The sequence below is a fragment of the Vipera ursinii genome (assembly GCF_947247035.1).
Source record: "Vipera ursinii genome assembly, chromosome: 3".
NCBI classification, from domain to species: domain Eukaryota; kingdom Metazoa; phylum Chordata; class Lepidosauria; order Squamata; family Viperidae; genus Vipera; species Vipera ursinii.
The window spans coordinates 160,562,367-160,590,331 of NC_139516.1; the positions used below are offsets into that span (position 1 = coordinate 160,562,367).

Here is a 27,965-nt window from a genome sequence, read left to right on the forward strand (position 1 = left end):
CAAACTGCTACAAAAGAACCTAAGGAAAGTGATATGTAAAAATTTAAACTCACTGGTTGTAAAGAGTCCTCTTGCCTCCTGCTTTGGCTCTGCCGACTGATGAAGGACCTTGTTGACCCTTTATAATGATTCAGCAAGCAGATGATCACTACTATCATAACAGTTATCACCACTATGATGATGATAATCTGAATAAACTCTAGTTCCGCTGTAGGGAAAAGAAAAATGGTATCATTTAAATCCAGAACAAACAAGAAACAGCACTTAACAGGAGGTACAAAAACCCCCAACAGATTTTCTGATACATATAAACTGCACAATGTGTCAAGGAAAAATATATATTCTGTGCAGTAATGAAAATATTCCCAAGATGCAGAAGACAAATAAATTGTTTATGGATAGTTAAGTACTAAATAGCACTGAAATACTAGAGATGAATTGTTTATGTCTCTTCAGTATTGGGATTTGCTCCTCTCCAAAAGTCAGTCTTCACCATGTTTTGAGTTTTGATCTGAAATAGTACACATCTCACAATTCAATGTAATCATGACTTCTTTTAGAAATGATTTCAAGTTTAGCCCTCAGGGTAATTAATGAAACAGACCTAGATCAAGCATATAATAAAAGATAAAAAAGCTTAACTGCAGTGGGATAATTGTTGTAACATCTAGTGATAAAATTCTTATTACATTTAGAAAGTATATAGCAAGCATACTCAAAGTAAGGCAATAATAGGACTATGTGAAAACATATCCTTCAAGGCAGAAAAAGATATTAAAAATACTATTTATTATTGCAACAGGTCATATAACTCATTCTATAAGAAGACAGCAAAATGGCCAAAAGGTTGACTCAGCCTTCCATCCTTCCGAGGTAGGTAAAATGAGGACCCAGATTGTTGGGGGCAATTAAGCTGACTTTGTAATAATGCTGCTTTGGGGGGGGGGGCAAAAGCCCTAATAAGCAGGCATATACATAGAATGAAGTCTACTGCTAAGCTTGTAAGCCGCCCTGAGTCTTCGGAGAAGGGCGGGATATAAATGGAATTAAAATAAAATAAAAATAAAAATTGATATACCGTTAAGTTGTACATTTTTGATATACTTGTTAAGTTGTACATTTTTAAAATATTCTATAAGACAAAAAAAACCACAGTCTTCACACAAATGTTTCCACAAATAGTTCTAAGGATTCTCCTCTGGCTATGTAAAAATATGCTAAGTATTACATATTAGTAATTAAAAAAAAGAACAGATCACAGAAGAAAATCATCCTAACACTCTGCTATTATTAATGCTATTATACTCATATGTGCAACCACCTATTCCTGCTATTATTTTATAGTGGAGATTAATAACCAAAAGGATTCGGTTTAAGAAAAACAAATCCTTAATATGCAATACTCATTTTAAAGGCAATAACAACCAACATGATCAAGGATTGCTTTTGCTTGGATCACTGTTTTTTTGTTTTGTTTTTGTATTTCAGTGAAACCATGGTGATGAGAGATTAACCTAAAGTCACTGTGTTTTTTCAAAGTCACAATGCCCCTAAAAAGTATTTAAGATAAAAAAAAACAAATGCCCCTGGACATTATAAATGTTTTCCTTTTGGAAGTCATAATTGCTTTACACCGCTTGGATTCAATTACAGCATCAATTAAAACTATGGCACTTTGGGACAAACCAGTCACATCATTAATTTTGAAGAATCACACCTTTAGTTGTTAAAATTAACAGAAAAAAGCACATCAACGACTGATAAATGTACTTATTCATATGTGTAGGAACTCTTCAAAATTCAAGCCTTCATTTGCCCATATGTACTTTGTAATGGAAATGCTGAATCAAAGGCAAAATGCACAATTTTGCTAACAAGTTAAATATTATAATTCTTGCAATAAATTCTGCAATTCACAAATATCTTCAGTTTCACATAAGGAACGTCTACTTTAAATGCAAAACATTCTAAAATTAATTCTAAAAATAATTATTCAAAAGTACATAGAAGAGTGTATCCACATTTATTTTCTTGTAATTTGGGATTGGTAAATGTAAAACACAGTGAAGTATTTTTCTGGCATTAAGAATTGCTTCTAATAATTTGGGAAAGAATAAGAATTAGCAGCTTTAAAAAGAGTATTGGTCAACTTCCTCTCTATTAATAGTGAAAGGTATAAATGGTTAGGACTGAAATGTTGAAAATGTTGAACCTATCAACATTTTCAATAAGGGCATATGTTCTAAGCCACATTTCCTAAATAGACAACACAGTGCAGATCATATTTCCCTACATATTGTAAGTTATTTACACCCTTAAATATATATTGAAGAAATATAATAAATATTCTTTTATTCTTTTCTGCTTTACAAGCTACTTTCTCACAATAATTTGTATTAGCTAGATACAATTTTAATGCAGCCAATAACAGAACTCTATTACTTTCCTCAAGAACTCTATATGCTACTGTACTTTTTTTTCCAGGCCCTTATACTTTTGATTAGTGACAGGAAGCTACAAAATGTTCTCTTTGATTCTGTTATCCTGTCACTCTCCCTCTCCTAGAAGACAAGTTTCGGTTTTAAAAGCAACTGAATAAAGAATTTCTGAATATTACCTAATTTAAAGGCCCATAACCCAACAGTTGAGCCAACTGCATTATTATGAAACAGACATGAGTAACTTTAATATTGTTGATTTAGCTTTCCTAGAATACAGGGATAGATGGAATACTATTACTTCTGCATCTGCCCCAAAATGTAGCTTTCTAACCTAAATCAAGAGCTCTGAATATTTTTACAGAAGAGCATTTCCTCTTTTTACAAGGAAGCATTTCCTCTTTTTGTCTGAACATTACCATGACATGCAAAAACTTATTTAATTGCAAGTGCAAGAAGGAGGAAAGAGAATCTCTAGCCAGGAAACTTGGGTTACAAAATCATTGGGTTTTGCAAATTCGATTTTACAAATGATAAAAGAGATGGCTTTCTCTTATTGCTTTCTCCCCTTTTTTCTTACCAAACTCAGTAAGAAAACATGATTAGAGGGTATCCGGTGTGAGCGTAAAAACCTACCGATAGTGAATAATTTCTCATTAAGGCAACAATGTTGGAAAAGGCTTGCATCTTACCAAGATTTGCTAAAATATCTGGGAGCTTTTGGGAAAACAGAAAAAAAGTGAAGCTGAAAATAAAATTTAAAAAAAAGCAAACAAATGAAAGCCCACAGATACAAATCAAGATCAATAGGCTCACATTCAAGTGGAAGCAGACATATATTTTTTTAAAAAAAATTATTATTCAGCATGCCGATTGTAAAACAGGGCCGACTAAAATGATTCATTAAGACCAGAGGAAAATATCCTTCCCTCCAAGACAAGTCTGGGAAGCCTTCCTTGCCGCTGGCCATACAGTCTGGCCTAAATGCGCAGTTAGATCCAGAGCGGTAAGGAGATGCCACACACCCCACTTCTGAATTAGGGGGGGGGTCCCAGATGTAGCCAAGAAATTAAAAGACGCTTGCTCCTTGGGAGGAAAGCCATGGCAAATCTAGACAGCACACTAAAAAGCAGAGACATCACCCTGTCAACAAAAGTGCGTATAGTCAAGGCTATGGTCTTCCCAGTTGCAATGTATGGCAGTGAAAGTTGGACCATAAGACAGGCTGAGCGCCAAAGAATTGAAGCCTTTGAACTGTGGTGCTGGAGAAGACTCCTGCGAGTCCCTTGGACTGCAAGGCGATCAAACAGGTCAGTCCTAGAGGAGATCAACCCTGACTGCTCTTTAGAAGGCCAGATCCTGAAGCTAAAACTCAAATACTTTGGCCACCTAATGAGAAGGAAGGACTCACTGGAGAAGAGCCTAATGCTGGGAAAGATTGAGGGCAAGAGAAGAAGGGGACGACAGAGAATGAGGTGGCTGGATGGAGTCACTGAAGCAGTAGGCGTGAGCTTAAATGGACTCCAGAAGATGGTAGAGGACAGGAAGGCCTGGAGGAACATTGTCCATAGGGTCGCGATGGGACACGACTTCGCAACTAACAACAACAACCCAGATGAGGTGCCGTGCGGTCCACACGTCTAGAACTCGAGAGAGACAACAACCGACGAGACGTTAGCACCGAGACAACCGTACAATGAAAGGGAGCCTTCCGAAGAAAACGACCAAGCCAAGGGGGCAAACAGAGCTAGAAAAATACCTCTGTGCAAAAGCAGCTCTTTCAACCGAGCATCTTTCAAAGCGGTAGCGTTAAGCTCCTCGGCGGGCATCCTCGGGCGCTTCCTCCGCTCGAGTTAAGAGCCCTGCCGCGAGCGGGGAGCGGCATCGCTTCGGGCTCCGCCAGCGGGAATCGAGCAACCCACGCTCGCCCCGGACTCTCCCCTCGGCTCGGCTATAGGCAACTGCGTCTCGGCCGACGACGGGAGCCGGCTTTTAGACGCTCGCTCCGCGGCCGAGCGGCTCCAAACGGCAAGGGTTCCGAGAGTTAGCTGGGCCGCGAATGGGGAACCTGGGGCGGCAGGGAAATCCGGGGAGGAAGCAACTGCTTCTCCGGGGCCTTTCATTCTTCCCGGACGGAGGCGGAGCCCCCAAGACGCCTCCCGACCGCCTTTCAAAAGCCACCGGCCGCGGTGCCAAAAGTCCCCGAGGCCAGAAGACCAGGCAAGGCGGACCCAGGCGCCCTTTTGCATCAACGAGGTCCCCGGGGGAATCAACCGCGCGCTCTCCCGAGTTCAAGGGGAGGGAGAAGAGCCACCCGCTCAAAAAGAGCACCGGGTTTTATTATTATTATTATTATTATTATTATTATTATTATTATTATTATTATTATTATTATTATTATTATCATCATCATCATCATCATCATCATTATTTAAAGCTTGTAAGCCGCCCTGAGTCTTCGGAGAAGGGCGGGATATAAATGGAATTAAAATAAAAAAATAAAAAGGCTGGAGAAGGGAGGGGGGAGAAAGTTGGGCGAGGAGCGAGGAGAAAGCAAGCCGGGGGGGCGACAACCGCTCTTACCAACTTCCCGCACGCAAACTGCCCTTCGGCTGCCCGCTTCGCACTTTCAGCCAAGCCCCAGCGGAGACTTTTTGCGAAGCTTAAGCTTACCTTCCGCCTTTCCGCTCCAACGCGACGTTGCGTCACGCCGAGCCCCGGGCGCGGGGGATGGCAGGAGCCGCTCTAGGAAGAGCTTTGGCAGGGCTCCCTCCCCGCTCTCTGGCTATTGGGGAAACCGCTTGCACGTGTCCACCCGCCGGCGGCTGGGCGGCGCGCGGCTGAAGCCGGCTGCTTCCAACGGCTGCCCCGCGTTGCTAATGCAAAAGATCGCTGTAGCCTCCCGTCCCGTCGCCCGGCCGCCGCCGCCGCCGCCACCCGATTTCTGTACGAAGCGCTGAGGGAGTTTAAAAGGATAGTTTGGCTGTCTGCCAACCTTTCAGGCAATCGTTTGCCTTTCCCGCTTTCCCCCCCCCCTCCAAAAAAAAGAGGAGAGGGGTAATAGACGTAAGCGTGTTTCGGTGGAATTGGGTTTATTGACAAGTCACTGTCAGTGTTTCATTTGATGAGCCTTTTTCAGTTTCCTGGCCAGGTTTGTTCCCCCACTCTAGCTGGAAATAAAACGTATGACTCCTGCGACCTACCTATTCCACTCTCCGATTTGGAACAAACAGCCACGACTTCCGTATGTAATTACCGTATATATCTAGTCCTCTCTGTATCTTGGACTCACATGTAATTATAACCTAAGCCATTAAAAGTGGATCTCTGTGCACAGTCTAATTTAAACTCCGTTTAACAGCAGATAAAGAAATGACTTGGATTCAAAAGACCTAATCAAGACACCCAGCTGTCATTTTATTTAGTATATAATCTAACACAATTTGTGCCAAGTTCTTAAGGAAAAGAAGCAGCATAGCTATATAATACTCTTTTTCAGACTTTGGGAAAGAGTAGCATTGGGTTTGGCACCATAGACTTAACAGGTTTTCTCCTACAATGTCTATGAGAATAGTTTTGAATAAGCACAGGTGGAATTAAAACAACATACTTTCTTTTTACAAGACAGGAAAAATGGAAAAATTATCCTACAGGAGGGTCTGAGAGATTTGTAACAGACTACAACAGCACCACATTCATCTTTAAAAAAAACAAAACATACTGTTGTTTATTTAGCTTTGTGAGATTGATCTCTATAAAATTGGGGAGAGGGGGGAGAGAGTTGAGTATAAAGAATCTTCAAATCAGACTTCTCAAGTTTTCAAACAGGAAGTAGCATTATTGAAATCATTTCATTTTTTCTTCATTATATTGCCTTTTAATCATCAAAAACGCATACATTATAAGGGGCCAAACCCTTATAGCTAGAGCAGGGGTCTTCAAACTTGGCCCTTTTATGACTTGTGGACTTCAATTCCCAGAATTCCTCAGCCAGGCATGCTAGCTGAGGAATTCTGGGAGTTGAAGTCCACAAGGCTAAGTTTGAAGACCCCTGTGTTAGAGGAATGAGAATACAATCTTGAGAAAGCAAGGCAGGATCAAGTATGGAAACATAAAGTGAAATGAGATAGAAATGGAAAAAGGCTCAAGAAAGGGACTCAACATAATCCCTATCTTGATGCTGCTTGTTGGAAGAGAGGGCCCAGGGAAATGGGCAGGCCTTCAAGGTTCTGTTAGGGTAGAATTCCTATAATCCTTGCACTGTCTCTTTCCTGATTGGGCTTTCCTCAAAGAGCTAACATTTAGAGTTAGAAGGAAGATGTCAGATGAGATGCTCTCTAGAAAATACTATAAGTGGTGTCATTAGGAACTACCAAGGAATTACCCCATGGCAGGAAGGAAATCCAGGATATGAAGACCGTATGATGGGTGAATCCAGTCACACTGGCTCATGTCCCGTACTCGTCCATGAATCTGAGCCAAGGTGAGCCCTGAAAGAACAACTTTCTCCTATTCTGTCTGTCTCTCACTCACTCACACACACACACCTATCTACTGTATATACATTTCTCCTACTTTCCACTTGATCATTCTGGACATTAACGTAATTTCCATCAGCTGGTCTTTAAATCTGTAGACATCACATGAGAAAATGTTTTGGCAGTTGTAGGGAAACAGAACTCATTCTACCAGTGTCTTATCTTGTCTTTTCTCTTCTTTCTCATGGCCAGGGGAAATGGAAGACAGATGAGGTTATAAGAATATTTTTTTGCTTTTCAAAATTTATAATGTTTAATGGTGTGTAGTAAGAGGCCTAGGCAGGTGCCAAGGAATATCTCGAGGGGTCCTGTGTCTTGCAAACACATTACAGTTGAGGAACATTTTAAACAGTAAAGAAATGTGACTGTTCCTCTTTTTATCATTTCAAATAATATTTTAGTTTTAATGTGATTAGGTGTGAGCAAGTAAACAGATGGCACCAGCTTGAAGATTAGAAACAGAAGCCAGAAGAAATAAGTTTGGATGGAGGATTTAAAATGAAAGTCAAGTGTTTAGGCATCTATATTAATTCAGCATTAAAACCTCTTTAAAAATGATATTATTAATACCTACTTCGAAAACTAACATATTTTTTTTAAAAAAAATCTTCCCAAGGCTTGTCTTAAAATCTCATTTCATATATAAACACAGCTATGCTTGATCCACACCATCCACATGGATCCACCCACAGGCTATATACTTCCATGAAATGCCTCATCTGGCTGAGACCATTATGCTTTGCAGAAAGAATGAACCCCACCCTTTCAACAGCTGTTTTAAGATTAAGATTGAGATGTATCCACATGGACATGGAAGATCAAGTTTTAGTAAAATTTAATGTGTAAATTGGTACTGAAAGTTCTAACTGTGCAAATGAGAATACTAAGCATACACACCTTATCTATTTTCAAACATCACAATCATGATGATATATATGTGGATTGGAATTACTCAGAAAAAAGAAAATCTGTACAACACATTTTGTCAGCCTGATTTCCTTGGAAGGTTATGTATGACAGCCTATGTCCTTGGAACAACAAAATGAAGAGAGTGGACACAAACAGTCAAAGACAGATGGAGAAGCAATCCATCTGAGAAGTGTTAGTGTTTAATCTCAAAGATTACATGTGCTAAATTCTTTACCAAAGGCAGTATATGTTAAATGTTTACATAAAAGATTTGTTTAAAATAAAGAAATACAAACAGTCTGCATCTAAATATGCTATTAGAATTGTGAAAACATACTGAGAATATTTTAGATTCCTGTCATGGGCCTGAAGCTACAACACAGTTACACATTTTCTATTCACTGTTTGTTAAGAGAAGTCTTGCCTCCCCAACATGAATATTTTGTACTATTGTACAATCCTCTACTTACAATAGTTTGTTTAGTGACTGTTCAAACTTATAACAACATTGAAATGGTCATATGATCAAAATTCAGATGCTTGGCAACTGGTTCATATTTATGGTGGTTGCAGTGTTATGTGATTAACTTTTGTGACCTCCTGACAAGCAAAGTCAATGGGGAAGCCAAGTTCAATTAACGACCATGTTACTAAGTTAACAACTGCAGTGATTCACTTAACAACTGTGGCAAGGTTGTAAAATGAGGCAAAACTCACTTAACGAATGTCTCACTTAACAACAGAAATTTTGGGCTCAATTGTGGTTGTAAGTCGAGAACTACCTTACTGAAGAAACAGTATATACTGTATTAAAAAAATACTTGTTACAAAGCATGATTTTCCTAAGGCACTAGCTTGAATTCTCCTTTCTAACTAAAACATTTTTAGATAAATGAGGAAAAGTTATCACACATCTATTAGATAATTGCCACACAACTATCTCCCCAGATAACATGCCAAAACATCCAACTCTCCAAATAAAAAATAAGAGATTTCAGTGCTTTTGAAACAAGGCTGCAACACAGAATATATTTTCTTGTGGAAAAGCCTTGCTCTATAAATCTAGTGTTCATTTGTCAATGTTTTGTGTGTTCCCCAAGATAACAAAGGACCACCTACTTACATCATAATGGGTAAAATTCAGTTTTGAAGCTGTAATCTCAATATGTGGATTATTTTTAAAAACATTTCTTTATACCCTCATTAATTAAAAATTATCAATTTAATAAAAAAAAGTCAACGACAAATGTGTGGCCTTAGATCAGGGGTGTCCAAACTTTTTTCAAAGAGGGCCAGATTGGATGAAGTAAACATGCTGGAGGGCCGAACATTTTTCCGAACATTCTTTGAACAATTACAATTAAATGCAAATGAATTATTTTATGCCAAGTTAATTGCAAATGGCATACTTTTTATTTTATAACATAAGATCAACTGACAGCTGAGTTTTCACAATGTATTTTAAATAAATTTAAAAAAAAACTTACCTGCACTAATGTGAAGGGTGAAACTGATTCAATTCAATTCTCCGTGCTATAGTTTTACGAGCCAGGCAAATGTTGGCAAATGTTATTTGCTTTGACAAGGTCAGACTCTCTGGTAACAGCTCACACACTTCCACCACTTCACAAATTCTGCTAGGCCAGGGCCCTACCTACCCCTGTCCAGCTCCCCACATCCCAGCCCATAAAATGGCTGTGAAACACAGAATGCGTGCACGTGCACACACACACACACACACAGACACACCCGCCCTTCCCTGGACGTCGCCTTCGCCCAGGGGAGCCAGAGGGCTTCGAAGCCGGGGCAGCTCCGGCGGCAAAGAAGGCGCGCCCTCGCTGCACGGGCACAGACGCTGTGCCAAGCCCGCGGCGGGGGGAGGAGCGTGGCGGTTCGGCCAGACAGGAAAAGGTGCGGGAAGCGCCCGCCGCCTGGTAACGGCACCCGGACTCACAACGTGGAGGCGGCGAGCAAGCGCGTGCTCAGGGCGAGGCGGCCGCGGTCCGGTGAGGGAAGAGCGCCGAGGGAGTGGCTGGCTGGGCTGCGCTGCTGCCGAGCGAAGCTCGGCCGGGGTGCCCGCTCTGCTCTGCCTGGCGCCAGCTCAGAGACTCCGCCCGCCAGGCCCTTCTCCCGCTCAGCCAGGCCAGGCGCGCACCGTCAGCCTCGCTGCACCGGCACAGACGCTGCGCACAGCCCGGGGCGGGGGGGGGAGGAGCGCGGCGGTTCGGCCAGGCAGGAAAAGGTGCGGGAAGCGACCGCCGCCTGGTAACGGCGCCCAGGCTCACAACGTGGAGGCGGTGTAGCGAGGCTGACGGTGCGCGCCTGGCCTGGCTGAGCGGGAGAAGGGCCTGGCGGGCGGAGTCTCTGAGCTGGTGCCAGGCAGAGCAGAGCAGGCGCCCCGGCCGAGCTTTGCTCGGCAGCAGCGCAGCCCGGCCGGCCAGTCCCTCGGCGCTCTTCCCTCACTGGACCGCGGCCGCCTCGCCCTGAGCGCGCGCTTGCTCGCCGCCTCCACGTTATGAGCCCGGGCGCTGTTACCAGGCGGTGGCCGCTTCCTGCACCTTTTCCTGCCTGGCCGAACCGCCACGCGCTCAGCCAGGCCAGGCGCGCACCGTCAGCCTCGCTGCACCGGCACAGACGCCCGGGGCGAGGGGAAGGAGCGCGGCGGTTCGGCCAGGCAGCCGGCCCTTCAACCCACAGGAGGAGTGGCAGATCGGCGCGGCCGGAGTCGGGAAAACCACTAGAAGGGGGAGGCGAGTCACCTCTCCCCGCCGGGGGGTCGCCCAGCCCGTCCCGGAAGGCTGACATTTCTGCAGCCGAAAAAGTCGTCTCGGATTCCATGGCGGAAGGTCACCCCCGGGACTCCAGCGCCAGGCAGGGCTGAGAGGGGGAGGGGGGGAGAAAGGGAGGGAAGGAGACAGGGAGGAGAAAGGATGAATGGGGGGAGGGAGGGAAGGAGAAAGAGAGAAGGAAGGAAGGAAGGAGGGAAGGAAGGAAGGAAGGAAGGAAGGAAGGAAGGAAGAAGAGAGAATGGAGGCAGGAGAGAGGAAGAAGAAAGAGAAAGAGAGAGAGAGAGAGAAAGAAAGAAAGAAAGAGAAAGAAAGAAAGAAAGAAAGAAAGAAAGAAAGAAAGAAAGAAAGAAAGAAAGAAAGAAAAAGAAATCGGAGGCTTGGACAGACCCCGCTCCAGGCTCCGGGGCCGCCACCACAGAATGCCCAGCCTCAGGGGGAGTCTTCTGCAGGTGCGCCCTGGCCCCCTCCCCTCCCCTCCCTCCCTCCCGTGGCCCGTCCCCAAGGCGGCGCCCGTGGGTCCCCGGACTCACAGCACGCAGAGGGCAAAGGCGCCGGCCACGCTCTCGCTGTCGCGCACCAGGAAGCTGCCGGCCCGCCAGGCCCACGCCAGCAGCTCCTCGGCCGCCGCCCGGCTCAGGTCCTTGTGGTACCAGAGCGGCCAGCTCGGCACCGCCGGAGCCCCTGCACACGGGAGCCCCAGCGCTGCCGGAGCCGGAGCCGCCGCCATGGGCAGCCGCGGTGCGCAGGGAAGGTGCTCAGCGGGACGGGCGGGCAGGCCGAGACCCCCGCCGGCCACTCCTGCCTCAACCACAGCGCCGTATGGCCCGACCGGAGACCCCCGGCCGCTCAGGGCATGCCCGGCCCAGCGGCTCCTCCTCTGGGCTGCGCTCCGGCCGGGATGAGGGCGCGATCCGCTCTCTGCGCGCTTCCCCTGCGCACTGGAGCCGCCCCAGGCCCGAGCAGGCCTGGCGGAGGAGGAGGAGGAGGAGGCGGAGGAAGCTGCGTGGAGCCCCGGAGCCTGGCTGGCGGGGTGGGGGCGGCAGCTGGGCCGGCCTGCGCTTCCTGGGGCGGCCCCTCGGCGGGGGAGGCGGGAGCAGCTCCCGAAGTGGCGGCCCTCAATCAGAAGGGAGGGCCGTGGGAGGGCCGAGGAGGGCCGCATTTACATACAGCAGGGAGAGCTGTTGAGGGCCGTATTAAACCGCCCCGCGGGCCGCAAATGGCCCGCGGGCCGGACTTTGGACATGCCTGCCTTAGATGCTACATCACTGCATATACATACCGACATTCTTCATGAAGAAAACACAGTATCAGTGAAAGAACAGAAGAATTACACAATATCAAACATCAGAGGGATATTTCCTAGAAAAAATATCAGATTTTAAATTCTAGACTGCAGAACAAGCTAAAGGAGGAATAAGAGAGACGGTGGCTCAGTGGGTTAAGATGCTGAGCTTGTCGATCAGAAGGTCGGCAGTTTGGCGGGTCGAATCCCAAGTGCCGCGTAACAGAGTGAGCGCCTGTTACTCGTACCAGCTTCTGCCAACCTAGCAGTTCGAAAGCACGTAAAAATGCAAGTAGAAAAATAGGGACCACTCAGGTGGGAAGGTAACAGCGTTCCGTGCGCCTTTGGTGTCTAGTCATGCCGGCCACATAACCACGGAGACGTCCTCGGACAAGCGCTGGCTCTTCGGCTTTGAAACGGAGATGAGCACCGGCCCCTAGAGTCGGAAACGACTAGCACGCATGTGCGGGGGAACCTTTACCTTATATTTTTAAAATATAAAATGGACCCTGAAGCTTAATTCACAAGAACTGAAATGAGGAGGTAAATGCCTACCATTAACCTAATGCCATGGATCAAAGTGCCTTTTTGCTTTTTGTGATTAATTTAGCAATCTGTCTTTTATCTATGATGCCTTCTATAGGGATAGCACTTAGTGGACTTGGTTGATTTCAGAAATGTAGAAGGATTGGTTAATACTTGGATGGGAAATTCTAGGGCTACTGGACGGATGGGAAGTTAAAACAAGGTAGCAGAAGAAGACAATGGCAAACAGCATTTCCATAATACAATCAAGAAAAACTGCATGGATGCAATTATTAGAGTCAAGCTGATCTACTTTTTCAAAGTTGGTTTGAGGAAGTATTAACTTTTTAATCTTCAATTTATGACTAAAATCAGGATTTCATTCTAACAGAAAATAAATAAATCCTTTTTTTCCCTTCCTTTTGATTTCTTTTCCTCCCTCCACAAATGAGAAAAGAGCATAAATAAATACAAAAACAAGATTCTTGAGGCATTATAGTTAAAACAACTGAAACCCAGTTTAGATTTATGTAAGCAATACAAGTCAAGCAAGCTGCATACTGTATAATTCAAAGAAAGCAAAGTTTCTGATAAGCAAGATTTATCTAGAATATTTTGTGAGAGGCACATATTTCACCCACCGAACAAGTAGGCTTTTCTCATCATGATTAGAAAGTTATTGTTAACTGGCAAATAAGGTTAAAGTTGGCATCTTTAGGGAATCGTGTTTTGTAAACGTTTCCTGTAGAAGTGTAGAATATCATCTTATTTCTTTAAACAAAGCTTGTCTTTTATTTATTTTATTTGTTGATCAAATTTTAAAACTGCTTATCTCCCTGGCAGAGGGATTCTGGGCAGATAAAATATCAAACCATAGAAACAGCATATAAAATTTAAAAGGCACGGGTGAATTAACAATCAGAGTGAAAGCTGATTTAAAAAGTAGGGAGAGGGTGCTAAGCAGCCCATGGCTCTGTGGTTCTATGAGCAAGACCACAGAGTTTTTACACCTTTCCAGAAGGCCAGGAGAGTGGAGGGTCCGCCTCACCTCCAGGGCGAAGACAAGGGCCCTGGAGACAAAGGCTCTTTTCCTGGACCCTTCCAGTCAGAATCCTTTAGCTGAAGGGGTCCACAACATGACTTCCCTGCCTGATTGGATAGGAAGGACTGATGTAATGGGATGTAGACAAATATATATATATATATAATAGTAAATGTATTATGTTTTAAAGTTTGTGATAGTTTCATACTCCATTTCTGGAATACAAAATAATACACTTATACTTTTTTATTTTAAATAAATGCCTTTTGCATTTATTTTAGTGCCCTTAATGTAGGACCTAAGGCCTGAGACGTATCGTTTCGTACAGTAATTGTTTCTCACACCAGGGATCACCTCTCCATATGTTTTTGATTTCCTCAGAGGAAGGGTGTGACAGAAATGTAATAAACAGATTAAAATATGACTAAGGCATTTCTCACTGCAGATTAACACAGCATAATGTAGAGAAAAATGGGAATCTGTAGCCTGGCTTGTGATAATTGATTCAGGTTTTTTCATGTGAGACAATCCCTAAATGCCAGATTGGGCAAGAGTCAAAATTCTGTATAGGCAACTGTAATGTTAAACATTAATTAAGAGTTACTTTCATTCAGTTCAATTACTGGCTAATTCAGTCATCCATTTGCTTTCTTTATAATCCTTAATCAGAATGGCCCAGATGATTTCCTCCTTTTACAGGAATCACATTTCTTTGCATTATGGCTACTTGGTGAGATGAGCTAATATCTTTGGCTATGCCAGACTTCCTTATGAAGTAATAGGAAAAAACCACACATGCCAAGCCAGTCAACAAAAAAGACTGGAAATAAAACTGTTAATTGAGCAGGTGCCTTTAGTACATAGCACTCTTTTTTATATTTCTGTGATGTGGGTTCATCTGGAGTATGGATGTGTGTCAACTTGTGGAGCAGCATGCCTTAAGACAGAGGAACTGAACAGCCAGGTGTGCCTTATTCTAGCTCTTTGATCTCTAGCCAGTTCTTCTGTAGTATTAAGCCTATGTCTGAACTATAGCACGTTAAAATATAAGTGAGAGGATACTCTGAACTATTCCACAATGCAAAGAACAAGAAGGGGAAAAATGCCAACCCACACATTTTACTATATTTGTCACACAGATGAAAATAAGATTTATAGCCCACCTTCATTTTGTACAATAATGGTCCTGCCTCTGTTTTCTTCCAGCCCTTGGAGGTGAGAGAAAGTGACTGGCCAAAGTCACCCATTCAGGTTTTATGGCTTAAAGGAGAATTACGGTATAACTCACACTCTTCCAGGGTGACAATCTTTATAAAACACTGTGGTTGTAATTAGTTCTGCAAAACTTCATTGCAATTCTCAATGGCTGCTGAGACTTATCAAAACAATGCTTCTATATTTCAGAATTTTCCTGGTGATATCAGTATATAGATCATGTGGTTGTCTGTGCAGCAACTTTTAAGGACTCTAATATCAGCATTCAAACTGACACAGTTTTCAATGTATTGTCATTTAATTTACAGAAAAATATTAATTCATATAAACCCATCAGCAATGTTTATTTGCATATTCAGTACACAGACTTTACCATTTAAATAAAAACTAGTAAAGAAGCATTTCAAGATGTTGGCAATGTATTTTATGCAAGCATTTTTGTACTTTATCTGATGTACAGCACAGTTGATCATGACTGAATATCAAATAGAGCACAAATCCTCTATTCCTATTTAAGAAGTGACAATGTTTAGGATTTACTTCCATTAATGACCAAAAGAAGACTCCATCCTCATTCTTTTCTTTTCATTCAAGCAGTAACAAAAAAAATGTATTAGAGATCTGCATTAAAAATCTGAGACAGCACCTCATTTATTATCTTTCCATAGAAATATCACAGCTAAAAGTGAATAACAAAGACAGAATTAGCAGGGGTGCCACCATTCCAGCATCTCTGCAATGCAATTATTTTATTCATAAAAACTAAAAGCCATGTTGTTGAAATATATATCACTAAACAAACCATTAACAACATTTTACTTACAAAAGGAGTATTCACTTTTCTTCTAAAATTAGTCCCTCTGGGGGTTAGTGCTGTAGTTCATAAGAGGTAAAATATTCACTTGCCTAAACTGAATTGTTAGCAAGTCATCTGGCAGAGATGGTGAAAGAGAAACAGGATGTAGAGTACTAAGGAACTATAGATAAGTATGTGCTTCTAAGATGGCTTGTTCTAAATAGAAATATCACAATGACACTGTAAGATTGGAAGATCGGATTTTGTAATTTTCCTCAAACAGTAGTCACTTGATGCTAACACCTATCATTGCTCATGATAAAATGATTAATTTTAATGTTCTCTGTCCCATCATTATTTGTTTAAAAAAAATCCCCTAATTTAACCTTAAACAGAATTCAGAAAAGGCCAAAACAGGTCTTAGCTGCACATGTGTCTTTTATATCTAAGTAATTGCATATTTAAAAACAAAAAAAATATCTGTGCTAGATAGTAATGCAGTGCTATCAGTTTTCCTACAGTGACATTTATTAGATCAGAAGTTGCTTGGATAACAGCGATTTGCCAAGTCCACTTACCGCAACAAACAAGTATTTTAGAAGGATCCTTCTGTCTAGACTCAGTATATTAACTATGTCAACAAGGCTTCTAAAGGCAGGGTTAAAGGGGCTTTTAGGGTTTTTATTACTGTTTTTTAAAAAACCAAATTGACTCACTCGTTTCAAACCACCTTCTACTGAAGCTACCTTGTCTTGATAGGAAAGTGGAAAACACCTGTTGTTTTTAAAACTCTGCTGAACTTTGCCACAGTTAGAAACTAGACATTTCATGGTATTGTGAGCCAGCTAAAGCCACACAACAACAGACGCTTCCTGACTCACAGAAAGTATGCACAGTTATTGCAGACAGCTCTGAGCCACCCCTGAGTGTTGATTCCAACCACAAAGGAGAAGCAAGAATGCCATATGTCTGTCTGTGCAATACTTCATAATCTTGCTTTGGGTTTCATAGTGTGTCTGGCTGAGAGAGACAAACATTTTTGTGCCAGTTCCACTGCTGTTAACAAAAGCTTCAAAGTATTAAAAATTATGAATGTAATTAATTAAATATGGCATGCATTAATATTACTCAAATATTAAACAGTCTTTCCAGCTTAGAGTAATTGAAATAAAGTTTATTTATTTACAGTCATTATTTACTTTATACAGCCCAGTACTGTAGTGAGTTTAAACTTGGTTTTAAACTTGAATCAGGGATGCCCAAATTTCCACGGAGGGTAACTCTGTGTTACTTACACTGTCTTTCATCCCAACCTATTTCATAGGGTTGTTATGAAATATTATGAAATATTTTCATATAGCAATCTTGAAATGTCAGTGAAAATGTGGGCACGAGAAGCGATAAATATGCTATTCATTTAGCAGAATATGTTTTCTCAAATTCCAGTGACATCAGACAACTTTGTTAATTCTCTACATCTTTATGTACAGACTGGGAAAAACTGGATTATTTTTTGATGGATGAAATAGAAATAACCTAATTACTGGAATATATATATAAACAGTATAAAATTAAATGGTCCTGAGTATAGGATAGAAACAAGTAAGTTGCCCAGGGAAGAAGAAAAAAAATCTGCAATGAGTGAAAAGCTAGACATAGAAATAAGCATAAACTGAATCCTGTAATACAAATAAATCCTCAACTTATGATCACAACTGGGACCAGAATTTCTGTTGTTCAACAAAATGGTTGTCAAGTGAGTCACATCTGATTTTATGACCTTTTCTGCCATGGTTGTTAAGTGAATCACAAGATTGTTAAGTTATCAGAAGCTGGCTGGGAAAATCGCAGATTGTAATAATGTGACCATGGGGCTGCTGCAAGGGTCATTAATGTGAGGCCTGGTCATAAATCACTTTTTTCCAGTGCCATTGTAACTTTAAATGGTTGCTAGATGAATGGTTGTAAGTCAAGGACTATGTGTAAAGAGGATTGAAGCAAGACTATGCCCTGTTAACAGTCTGCATTTCAGAAAGCCTGCAGGGAGAACATAAACTGTGGAGGTTGTAAATAGCCAAGGTGAAGAAATAACCTATTAATGGCCAGATCTTGTTGCCACTTACAGTTGATAGCAAGCTACATCTGTGTTTTTAAATAAGAGGAGGACCCAGAATAGCTACAATACCAATGCCATTCTGTGTTTCAAAAGCAAGAATATAATCCTCTCTGTACCTCCACCAAAATATGGGAATTGAAACTTGATACTGGAACTTTGATATGACAAATTCTTCTTATAATGTTGCTCTGCATCTTTTGGGGCCTACTCAATGAGCAATATTAGTCCAACAACCTTCTGAAATAACAACTTGATAAGGTCAGAATCACACCTCATTAATAACCTATTCTTCACACTCATAACATTTAAGACTATACTTTCCCGAATCTAGCTTCTATGTAAAAATATTTCTGAAGACTTTATGAGAAACATTTTCCACTGGTTTCACTTACTGGGAGAATAAAAATTCCATCTCCTGTTTAGAGCAATCTATTCTAATCACATGACTAAAGTTAAAAGAATTTAAACCTGGCGAGCTTCTAATCCTTAATAAGAAGAAGGATTTTGTGCCAGGCTAAATAAATCTTCAAGAAAAAAAGTTTTAAGTTCTTAACTTCAGCAGTTGGCATAAGCCATAACAGAGCACAGCGTAAAAAAAACCCAACCCCCTGCCTCTACATTCAACAATAGCACTCTATTACTCTTTAACAAAAACTGCCTATGGATCACTAGACCCCCACAGTTCCAATCCCTTGTCCACTTTTTCTAAAAAGATGAAATTTACCAGTAGGTTATAAGTTTAGCAGAAAACAGCAAACATTTCTAGTATATCTTGATTATATTGTAGACTCTGAAAAAGGAGAGGGAGGGAAGATGAAGTTCCTTGTGAGTTTTTTACAATATTGATATCTACTGTATGTATCTGTTTTTTATATGAAGCCCATATGGTCTTTGATCCAGAAGCAGACCTTCTTGTTTTCATTACATCTACAGCATCTGGTGTTTTCCAATTATGGGATTCATTTCTTCTTCTTAAAGATTATGAGATTTGCTCTCTCTTTTGTTTTGGAAGATAATGGAGAGCTTCCTTAGAAAAGAAAGGGCATGTACATGACTATGACTACATTTGCCTACTGTTAGCCTTCTTGCCCCAAATGTATGAATCATCGCTTAGATCCAAAGGGGGCCTTCTGTGAATGGAATGACTTTTCAAACCATGGAAGGCTTCTCGTCTAGCAAAGCACTTCTGCTGGCAGAATTCACCAATTCCACCTTTCAATCCACTTGCTCCCAGGAACTCTATTCCAAAAGGCTGAATAACATAAACATAACTGGCCATTTTTTTCACCAGTCAGAACATTGTGAGCAGAACTTCACTCACGGAGCTTTGTTCTCTTTTCACTGAGCCAATTTTCCACAAACCCATCACACAAATACTCCCATACATCCATCTATGGACACTCACTCCTACACATTGTCGTTCATTTATATACATAAAAGAATAAACAAAAGCCGATCTGCAAACTCCTACTAATGCCATCACAACATTATTAGTACCAATGATTTAAGAAATGGGATTTAGGTTTCTCAGATGCAAGAAAAGGGATGAGTTTGAAGAGAAAGCATCATGTCTTCTGAGCAAGAGGATAATACACTGCAGCCACCACTTACTGATAAAAAAAATGTAAATCTGTGAGTTTTATGACACCTTCTGCAAATAAGGTTATGTTTGAGGCTGATGCTTTGCAACAATCCAATTTTCTATTTTTATCTATATTTATCAAACCACCTAGAATTTAAAACAGACATGTCAAACACAAGGCCCGGGGGCCAGATCCAGCCTGCGAAGTGGTTTCATGCGGCCCACGAAGACATCCTGGAAACAGTGAGGGAACAGCCCCCACTGCCTTGGCCCTGGCCCAGAGACCCTCCTCCTGCCAGAGACCCTCAGATCTGTCCCACTCCTGCCCGGGCCCCCATAGGCACCCTTGATGCCAATGATGTAGAGCTGGCCATGCCCACCCAGTAGGCCATACGCACTCTAGCCACGCCCACCCAGTAGGCCACACCCACGCAGGCCACACCCACCCGGCCCCCTGAGGGCAACCGCAATGCTGATGCGGCCCTCAATGAAATTGAGTTTGATACCCCTGATTTAAAAGATAAACTCAGGGAAGTCTTCTAGGAATCAATTAAAATGTCAAAGGGACATTGCTGTTGTTAAACACTAATATCCAAACTGTACTAGTACAGTAGTTGAAAGCTGAAAATTACAATTTCCCCTAGTCTAGAATGTTGCCTTTTAAACATGTAGTACTGTAGAGAAAAATACAAACTGACAAAAAAAATCCAAACCAAACCAAACCAATCCATTGACACATTAAAAGATCTATCCCAGCATTTATTGCCTACAAACAGATTAAATCAATTTTTCTCACAGGTCTTCTGACTGTACCTTCAAGCATAGTGCGGCTAAATTTTCTGCCAGCAAATTAACCTGAAGGTATTTGTCTTGGGAAGCAGACATTACTATAGGACTATAAAACATGGCATGATGAGAAAAATAAAGCAATGCCCACTCTAAATCACTCTCAATGAAACATGTGCAATATAACAAGTTATTTTCTTGAACATTTTTATTGTGGGGATGATTCCTATTCTTTTAATTGCAATCAAACAGACACTGTGATGTTCAACTACATATTATTTATATAAAAATAGGAATTTTAAATGCTAATTGTCAAGGCTTCTTTACTCGATTCAGCAGTAAATGACAATTTTTTTGACACTTTGCATTTAGCACAGCTCCTTGGATGAACTAGACAGAAGCCTCCCTCATATATAATAGTTCAGCTATCTACTGTATATGTATAGCAGGGGTGGGCAACTATGGCAACTTTACGACCTGTGGACTTCAACTCCCAGAATTTCTGAGCCAGCATGTCTATCTCAGGAATTCTGGGAGTCGAAGTCCACAGGTTATAAAGTCACCATAGTTGCCCACCCCCCCGAGCTATAGCAGTATGCCTACAGTACAATCTTTACTGCAGAGATGAATGAAGTCATACAAAATAGCTGATTGCCACTGCCAAAGTGAGCTGAGGTAAAAGATTCTTATGCCTGCCACTCTTTAAACTTGTTTCTGTCATCTGCTTTTCCTTAGCACGTCCTCAGTATGGTGTTAGATGGCCTTGCAGCTGAGAAATTGTCTGTGTTTTAGATACCTGCCTTCTCTGGCTCCCACCTCAACCTTTCCCTAATACAATGGAAAAAGAAAACTTAACTTGAACGGTTTAAGCAATTTAATGACACGAAAAAGAGAAAGTTTAATTAATGTCACCTCAGTAAGTTCCCTAGTAAAAATTAACCTGTCTTAAAACTGATATAGCTTCCCCAAACTCAGAAATGATAATGCTTCTATCTTCCTAAATCTGCATCTGGTTTCAGAAGAATTGAATGAATTGTTTGGATTTGATGAGGAGCAAAGTTTTCAGGTATTAACATGGTTAATCTCAACGTTATTGTTAGTAGTTTCTTAATTGTTGTGGCACAACTACACTATTTTACTACTATATTTAACAGACCATTGGGTTGACTTATTTTATTTCAAAAACAGAAATAGGCCCCAATATCTTCTGTTTTCAATACATCACTTGGTAGTACAATACTACTATTAAGCCAATGCTAAACATTATGTATGCTTTTCTGCCTGGAAATACGCCATTTGCACCATATTTTGTATATCCAAGACAAACTGAAGATTTGTTCTAAAGAGATAGCTTTAAAGCAGACATGTCAAACTCGCGACATCACGTGACGTGCGACGTATCAGAACTTTTTCCCCATTGCCGGCAATGGGGTGGCCACGGTTTCTTCGTGACACATCCGGCCTGCGGGCCGGCAGTTTGACACCCCTGCTTTAAAGTATTGCCCTGTTAAAGAGAAAAACTGCAACAAACAACACAATATCCCTATTAAACAGGAAAATTCTCCTTCACAACATTATAAATATATATTCCTTATATAAATGATGTTGTAAAGAAATTCATATCCCACCAGAGGCAACTCATTTAATATTCTAAAGCCATGTATGTGTTTTGTGATAGTTTACGTAAGATATACCATATTTGGGCTGCAAAACTCCAGACAATTACTATACTCAAAAGCCTAACATTTTGCTCCCATTTAGTAAATAGAGAGATTTTTTGCTATCTAGATATGGTATGCCTAAATTAAAAATGGCATTCCCAATGGATAAGGAAATTATAGCCTAACACTTCAGGGGGGCACTTGACAATTCATAATCAAGTATCATAAACTGTTAGGATTTCAGATAACTTCATCAGATTAAAATATCGTATACTGTAATCAAGTTCTTAATCTCTATGGTTCTCAAAATATTTTTTTTTAAAAAATGATTGAAGGAAACTAATAAGATTCCCTCTTTATCAACTGTTTCATCCCATAGTTGGTGAATTTAGTCATCCATTCTGATCTGCTCATTTAAAAAACAACAACACCCAATCAATAACAATGCAAGTTGTGCTGAGCTAAATGTTGCCAACTATCAAAATTGAGCTCCTCTAATTGTAATGGGCAGCAAAAGAAATGAGGGGGGAAAGGGAAAAAATGTAGAGTTCAGTCAGTAACTTATAAACCTGCCTAGTCAGCATTCCTTTTTCTTCTGTCTGAAGCAATTAAAATTTAATCCTAAAAGCATTTTAGAAGGCTGTCTTATTTAAAATAGAAAACAAAGGTGGGTGGCAGTTATTTGTCACCAAAGGTAAACAAATTTATGCAGCTTACATTGTATGCTCTGGGATAAAGCATGTCAGTAAAAGATGTGTTTGCAATGTATTAGAAATTAGTCTTAATAACAAACTCCAGCTCTCTATTCCAGGAAAGCTGGCTAGACAGGTACATATTAGGTGATGAGGCTGTCTGGATAGTATGGAAATCACACTGTATGCATTTGACCATTGTCAATGGGACAAGATGTGCCTGGAGCTCATTCTTATTCTAAGCCAGAAAGGGGACCTTGTGTGCATTAGCCTTTTTGCTGAAAGGCTGCCATATTTGTCACTTCAGACATAAGTTCTGATAAGCTCTTACTCCGTTATCTAATATTTCACCAGGCAGTAGAACTAAAGGATAAGCAGCACCTAATAACCCATATGGGCAGAAAATCTTGAATGCTGTCAAGCTCTGCATAAAAGCTCAAAATGTGTGGAACCGAAGTTCACAGCAGGCATTTTGTTCATTCTGTTCTTTCATAGGGAAGAAAACTTTCTAGAGATCAGAGCAAATAGTTATAACATACAGTAAACCAGAAGACAAATATGTAAAAGCTTTTACTTGGGCTTTGCACGCATTCTCCACCTGATCATAGGTACTACTCAATTACGAATGAAAAACAGCAAAATGAATTTTTTGCTCTTTTACATTTCTAATTGCTTATCAATGAAAAACAAGTGAATCAAAGCAGTAAAAAAATATAACGAACCCTATCCCAAGCAAATATATTTCAGCTAAAAAAATAAAAGTCTGGCTTACATAGTTGCTTTGTTTTCTCTAGGCAAACTTTAACAAAGCCACTGAATCAGTTGTACTGGCCCACTTGTGTCTATTGCAAGTCTTTGCAAATATAATTTTAGGTTGAAAAACAATGAGTAATACTGATAATGTTTGGACATGTATTCATGTAATTTGCAACTTTGTGGATCATAAAAAATAATGTAAACAAAAATATAATTTAAAAAACACCATCTCCCCATAATGTTATGAATTCTGTTGCACACTGACCTGCAAACCTGTCTCCTCTAATCTATACAATGTCCATATAAACTTGTATCTGTGATAGCTTTCAGCTTGAAAACCGTTTCACCCAAAGAATGCAATTTCACCATTTAGAATCATTTCAGGAGAAAACAGTGAAAGAGCCCAAGAATTAGCAAAATTTAGGAAACATTAGAAAATGATATGAATGCAATCAAAAGCCTAGATATCTAAATTACTAAATTATACTTATGCTATTTTTCCAAAATAAAAGAGATAAAATCAATAACCTCATTCAATAACAGCTTAAATATCAAGGATCTTATAAATTTTTGATTGGTGGGGAAGACACCTAAAATATTAATAGTAGAAAAGGTAATACTATTTATGTACCACCATCACCATCACAGCATTCACACCATAATAGAAGGTTCAAGGAACTCAAAGTCTATATTTTGTTTTCTAATTTGTACATTTTTCCAGAACCTAATTTTTGAAATGTAAATTTTATTTATTGGTCTTTTATTTATTTCTTTTCAGGCAGACATTAATAGAAAAACTCTATATTTGTATGAAATAATGAACTACACCATTTATTTCTTCTCTGAAGACAGTAGCACAAATAAATAAGATCATGGAAGAAAACATGAAACAGAATCCTTTTCGTGGTTTATTTGGCTGTAGAAAATGGAAGAACCCTCCAATTTCATTGCAAAATGAATCTCTTAAATCCCCAAGATCTTGAAGTACAGCAGAAGAGCAGCTCTACAAAAAGTAGTTGGAGTCCTCAAAGCACTCTCAAATATATAAAAATGCAGGCATTCACCCAATCTTCTTGTCCATAAATTCAATTAGCATTTAGAAGCCCAGTTAAGAGAATCTGGGACTAGTTTTACCTTGATTAGTGTGATAAGTAGGTATGTTAGGTTGCACAAAACTTATTTGTGTAACTATTATGTGAATTATAGTGTGATAAAGTGATTAAAACAAGTAGTAGAAAACCAGCGACTTCTGGTTTGCCATCGCGGTGGACGCGAGCTCCGTCTCCAGCATCTGATTTTCTCCTGCTGGGGGACCCTGGAAAGGGTCAAAAGTCACCCTGTAGGGGCAATGAGTAAGGAGAGGACCCCCACTTGAACGCAGAAGAGTGGCCGCCTTTCCGCTTGATCTGGGGCAGCTCTTCAAACTGACAGGAAAAAGATCATCCATAGCAATATGGCCCGTCACTCAGCTGCTGACAGCTGAAGTCAAACTTACTACCAAGCACATTGAAAGCAACGCGGATGAAGCTGGGTGAGATTTTATCTTCTCTTTACCCTAAGTACTTTCCTGTAAAAGCTTTTTGAAGTATCTTCCCCCTGTGAGGAGAGAGGGAAGGGAATTCTATCCCACCCTCTAAGAATCGCTGCATCTGACTATCCAGGGGAATCAAGCATCAAAAAGAACAATTTTAATCAAATTGGATTTATATGCTTCTGAAACTTGTCCTATTTTTACTGGAAACTCTTGTTATTATCTTTAAAAAAGAAATAAAATTGGAAAAGAACCTAGAAAAATTCGGGATTTAAAAAACCTTAAATGGTATCAGTGACCTCTTGCGGTAAAGCTTGGTATGGCAATTTGTTATTTCCTAAAAAGAGACTTGGCTCACAGCCGAGACCTAGATAAGACTTTTCTGACCTTGGCACTATCTGTGAGAGATTCAATTGTAAGAGAACAGCTGGGCAGTGAAATTGGCCTACTGAATTGTGAATGTAAGCCCTTACTGACTTTTGCTTAACAAACTTTTACTAGAAAGATTGTTTACAAACACACGAAAGAGATGCATGAAGATCATGAAAAAATCCTTTCCAGGCTAAAAGCAACACATGAAACTATCCTTTCAGCTTGTGATAAAATGAGACCTAAAATAAAAGACCAAGACTCCAGCTTAGATATACAAAGCCAAATTTTGATTGCAACTAAAGAATCAACAATGCAGAAAACAACAGAAGTGGAACAACTAAATATTAAGACAAATTGACCAAAAAGTACAGCTGATGGATAATCCAGACAAGGAAGTGACTACTAAAAATGGAAATGACTTTCTATACAAACAAGAAATTTGAGAAAGAAGAACAGATTGAATTGAAGATAAATAGGTAAAGGTAAAGGTTCCCCCGCACACGCGTGCTAGTCGTTTCCGACTCTCCGTTTCAAAGCCGAAGAGCCAGCGCTTGTCTGAGGACGTCTCCGTGGTCATTTGGCCGGCATGACTAGACGCCAAAGGCGCACGGAACACTGTTACCTTCCCACCGGAGTGGTCCCTATTTTTCTACTTGCATTTTTACGTGCTTTCGAACTGCTAGGTGGGCAGAAGCTGGGACGAGTAACAGGCGCTCACTCTGTTACGCGGCACTCGGGATTTGACCCGCCAAACTGCCGACCTTCTGATCAACAAGCTCAGTGTCCCAACCCACTGAGCCACCGCGTCCCTTGAAGATAAATATATCAGAGCAAATATGGGGAACTGGAATAACAGGGTGACAATTTAATGAATACAAATGGGCCAGTCCTTCCAGAAAACTGGCAATCAAATGGTCTCCTTTAATTCAAATAACATATATAAAAATAGAGGGAGATTTATTCGATGATCTAAAAGCGCTGATATGGAAGCCTAGTTGGCAAAGGAAGAAAGCTAGAATAAGATTGAAAAAAATTGGGTTTTGATTTATTAGAGGGGATTTTATATTGTCAATTATATGGTTAAAAGGGGATGTTGAGATAAGGGGAATTTTGGTTATTAGATTCAAAATAGTTGGAAATCAATGGAAAATAAGGATTTGATTTGTTTAATATTGAAAAATTAGACTTAAAAGGTAAATGAAAATTAATTATCAGGAATATGTTTGATTTATTGATTAACCCAGGCAATATATATAATGATTTTGATCTATCAAAGGGGATATTCTATTATTAAGTAGATGATTTGATATGGTGGGAAATAGAAAATTTTTAGAAAATAGAACAAGATTACATTTAAATAGGTAAAATGTATAGTTTGGATATTATAGTTTGTTATGAAGTGAGATAAGGGAAACACTGGTTACCCAAAGTTTGAAAATTATGGATATTAAAGTTTAATTGGAATATTGATGAGAAATTAAAAATTAGGTAAAAATTAATAACAGGATATGGATTGTTTTATGAAGACTAAATAAGATATGTATAAGCTAAAAATGTATCGATAAATGTAATGATGTTTTCATTGAGTTGATACAATTAGAAATGTACTAGCTTGAATGTGAGATAGTAAATGTCAAGGGGAAAAGAGAAGAAATATTTGATGATGTAACCTGAGACTTCTAGTAAAGATTTTGTTATTGAATTAGTGATTAACCCCGCCACCACGTTGCTTCTTAAATATTTAAATGGAAAATTGGAAAACCAATAAAATATTACAAAAAAAGAAGTAGAAAGCCAGCTATATGGATTGAATACTGAATATATGAGGAATTCTTCCTTTAGATTCCTGCCTGAAAATAATAATCAAATACACTATGCGAGTGCAGATTAAGGCAGAATCAGGGCAGAGCACCCTAAACCACCAAGTGAGTGCACCTTCAACCTGTGGGAAAAATTAACATAATCAAAAGGAAGCTAAAAGCAAAAAGCTCGCCAATAGCTTAAAATATAAAAGTTAAAAATGGACTAAGAGAAAAGCTAAATTGGGAATATTAGTTTATTTAAAGTACTTTGGAGGCGGTTCAGGTCTGGATGGGGAGAAACAGGCTTCATCTCAATCCCGCCAAGACTGAGTGGCTGTGCATATCGGCATCTCGGGCTAACCACGTTATTCCACCTCTAACGATGGGGGGTGAGGTGTTATCCCCCGTTGATAGGGCTCGCAACTTGGGCGTCCTCCTGGATTCACGACTCAATTTTGAAGATCACATAGGAGCCGTGACCAGGGGGGCTTTTGCACAGGTTCGCCTGGTGTGCCAGTTGCGTCCCTATCTGGACCGAGACGCCCTACGCACAGTTACTCATGCGCTTGTGACCTCCCGTTTGGACTACTGTAACGCTCTCTACATGGGGCTGCCCTTGAAGACCACTCGGAGGCTTCAACTGGTGCAGAATGCGGCCGCGCGAGTTGTAATGGGGGTCTCCCGATACTCCCATGTAACACCTCTACTCCGCGAGCTGCATTGGCTTCCGGTAAGAGATTGCCGGCGGGTGACACCCAGGGATAGGGCCTTCTCAGTGGGGGTGCCTGCCCTCTGGAACCAGCTGCCAGTGGAGCTGAGGACGGGCCCCCAACCTCCGATCATTCCGCCGGGGCCTGAAGACCTGGCTCTTTGAGCTCTCGGGCCCAGGCTGAGGAGAAATTTATTTTAATTGGGGTTTTTAATTGTACAGGGATGGTTTAATCTTTTTTAAATTGGTTTTTTAACTTTTGTATGGTTGATTTTTAACTCCCTGTAAACCGCCCTTAGTCCTCAGGGAAAGGGCGGTATATAAATGCAATAAAATAAATAAATAAAATAAATAATTAAATAATACATACATTTGTTTAAATTAGATAAATAAGTTGATTGGTTGATTTTGTTAAATAAGTACA

The 27,965-nt window shown here is 40.7% G+C and overlaps 1 protein-coding gene across 4 annotated transcripts in view; it reads right to left on the reverse strand.

The window, feature by feature from the left end:
* LDLRAD4 (low density lipoprotein receptor class A domain containing 4) overlaps nt 1–27,965 on the reverse strand; it is a 227,044-nt gene that overhangs the window by 15,233 nt on the left and 183,846 nt on the right. The window contains exons 1-2 of one of the 4 annotated variants that reach the window (XM_083360742.1): nt 5,112–5,145; nt 54–208 (exon numbers count right to left, since the gene is read on the reverse strand). In XM_083360742.1, coding sequence (XP_083216868.1) covers nt 54–158 — 105 coding nt within the window. In that variant the 5' untranslated portion in view covers nt 159–208; nt 5,112–5,145. The other 3 variants (XM_083360741.1, XM_083360740.1, XM_083360739.1) reach the window with 3 other exon arrangements.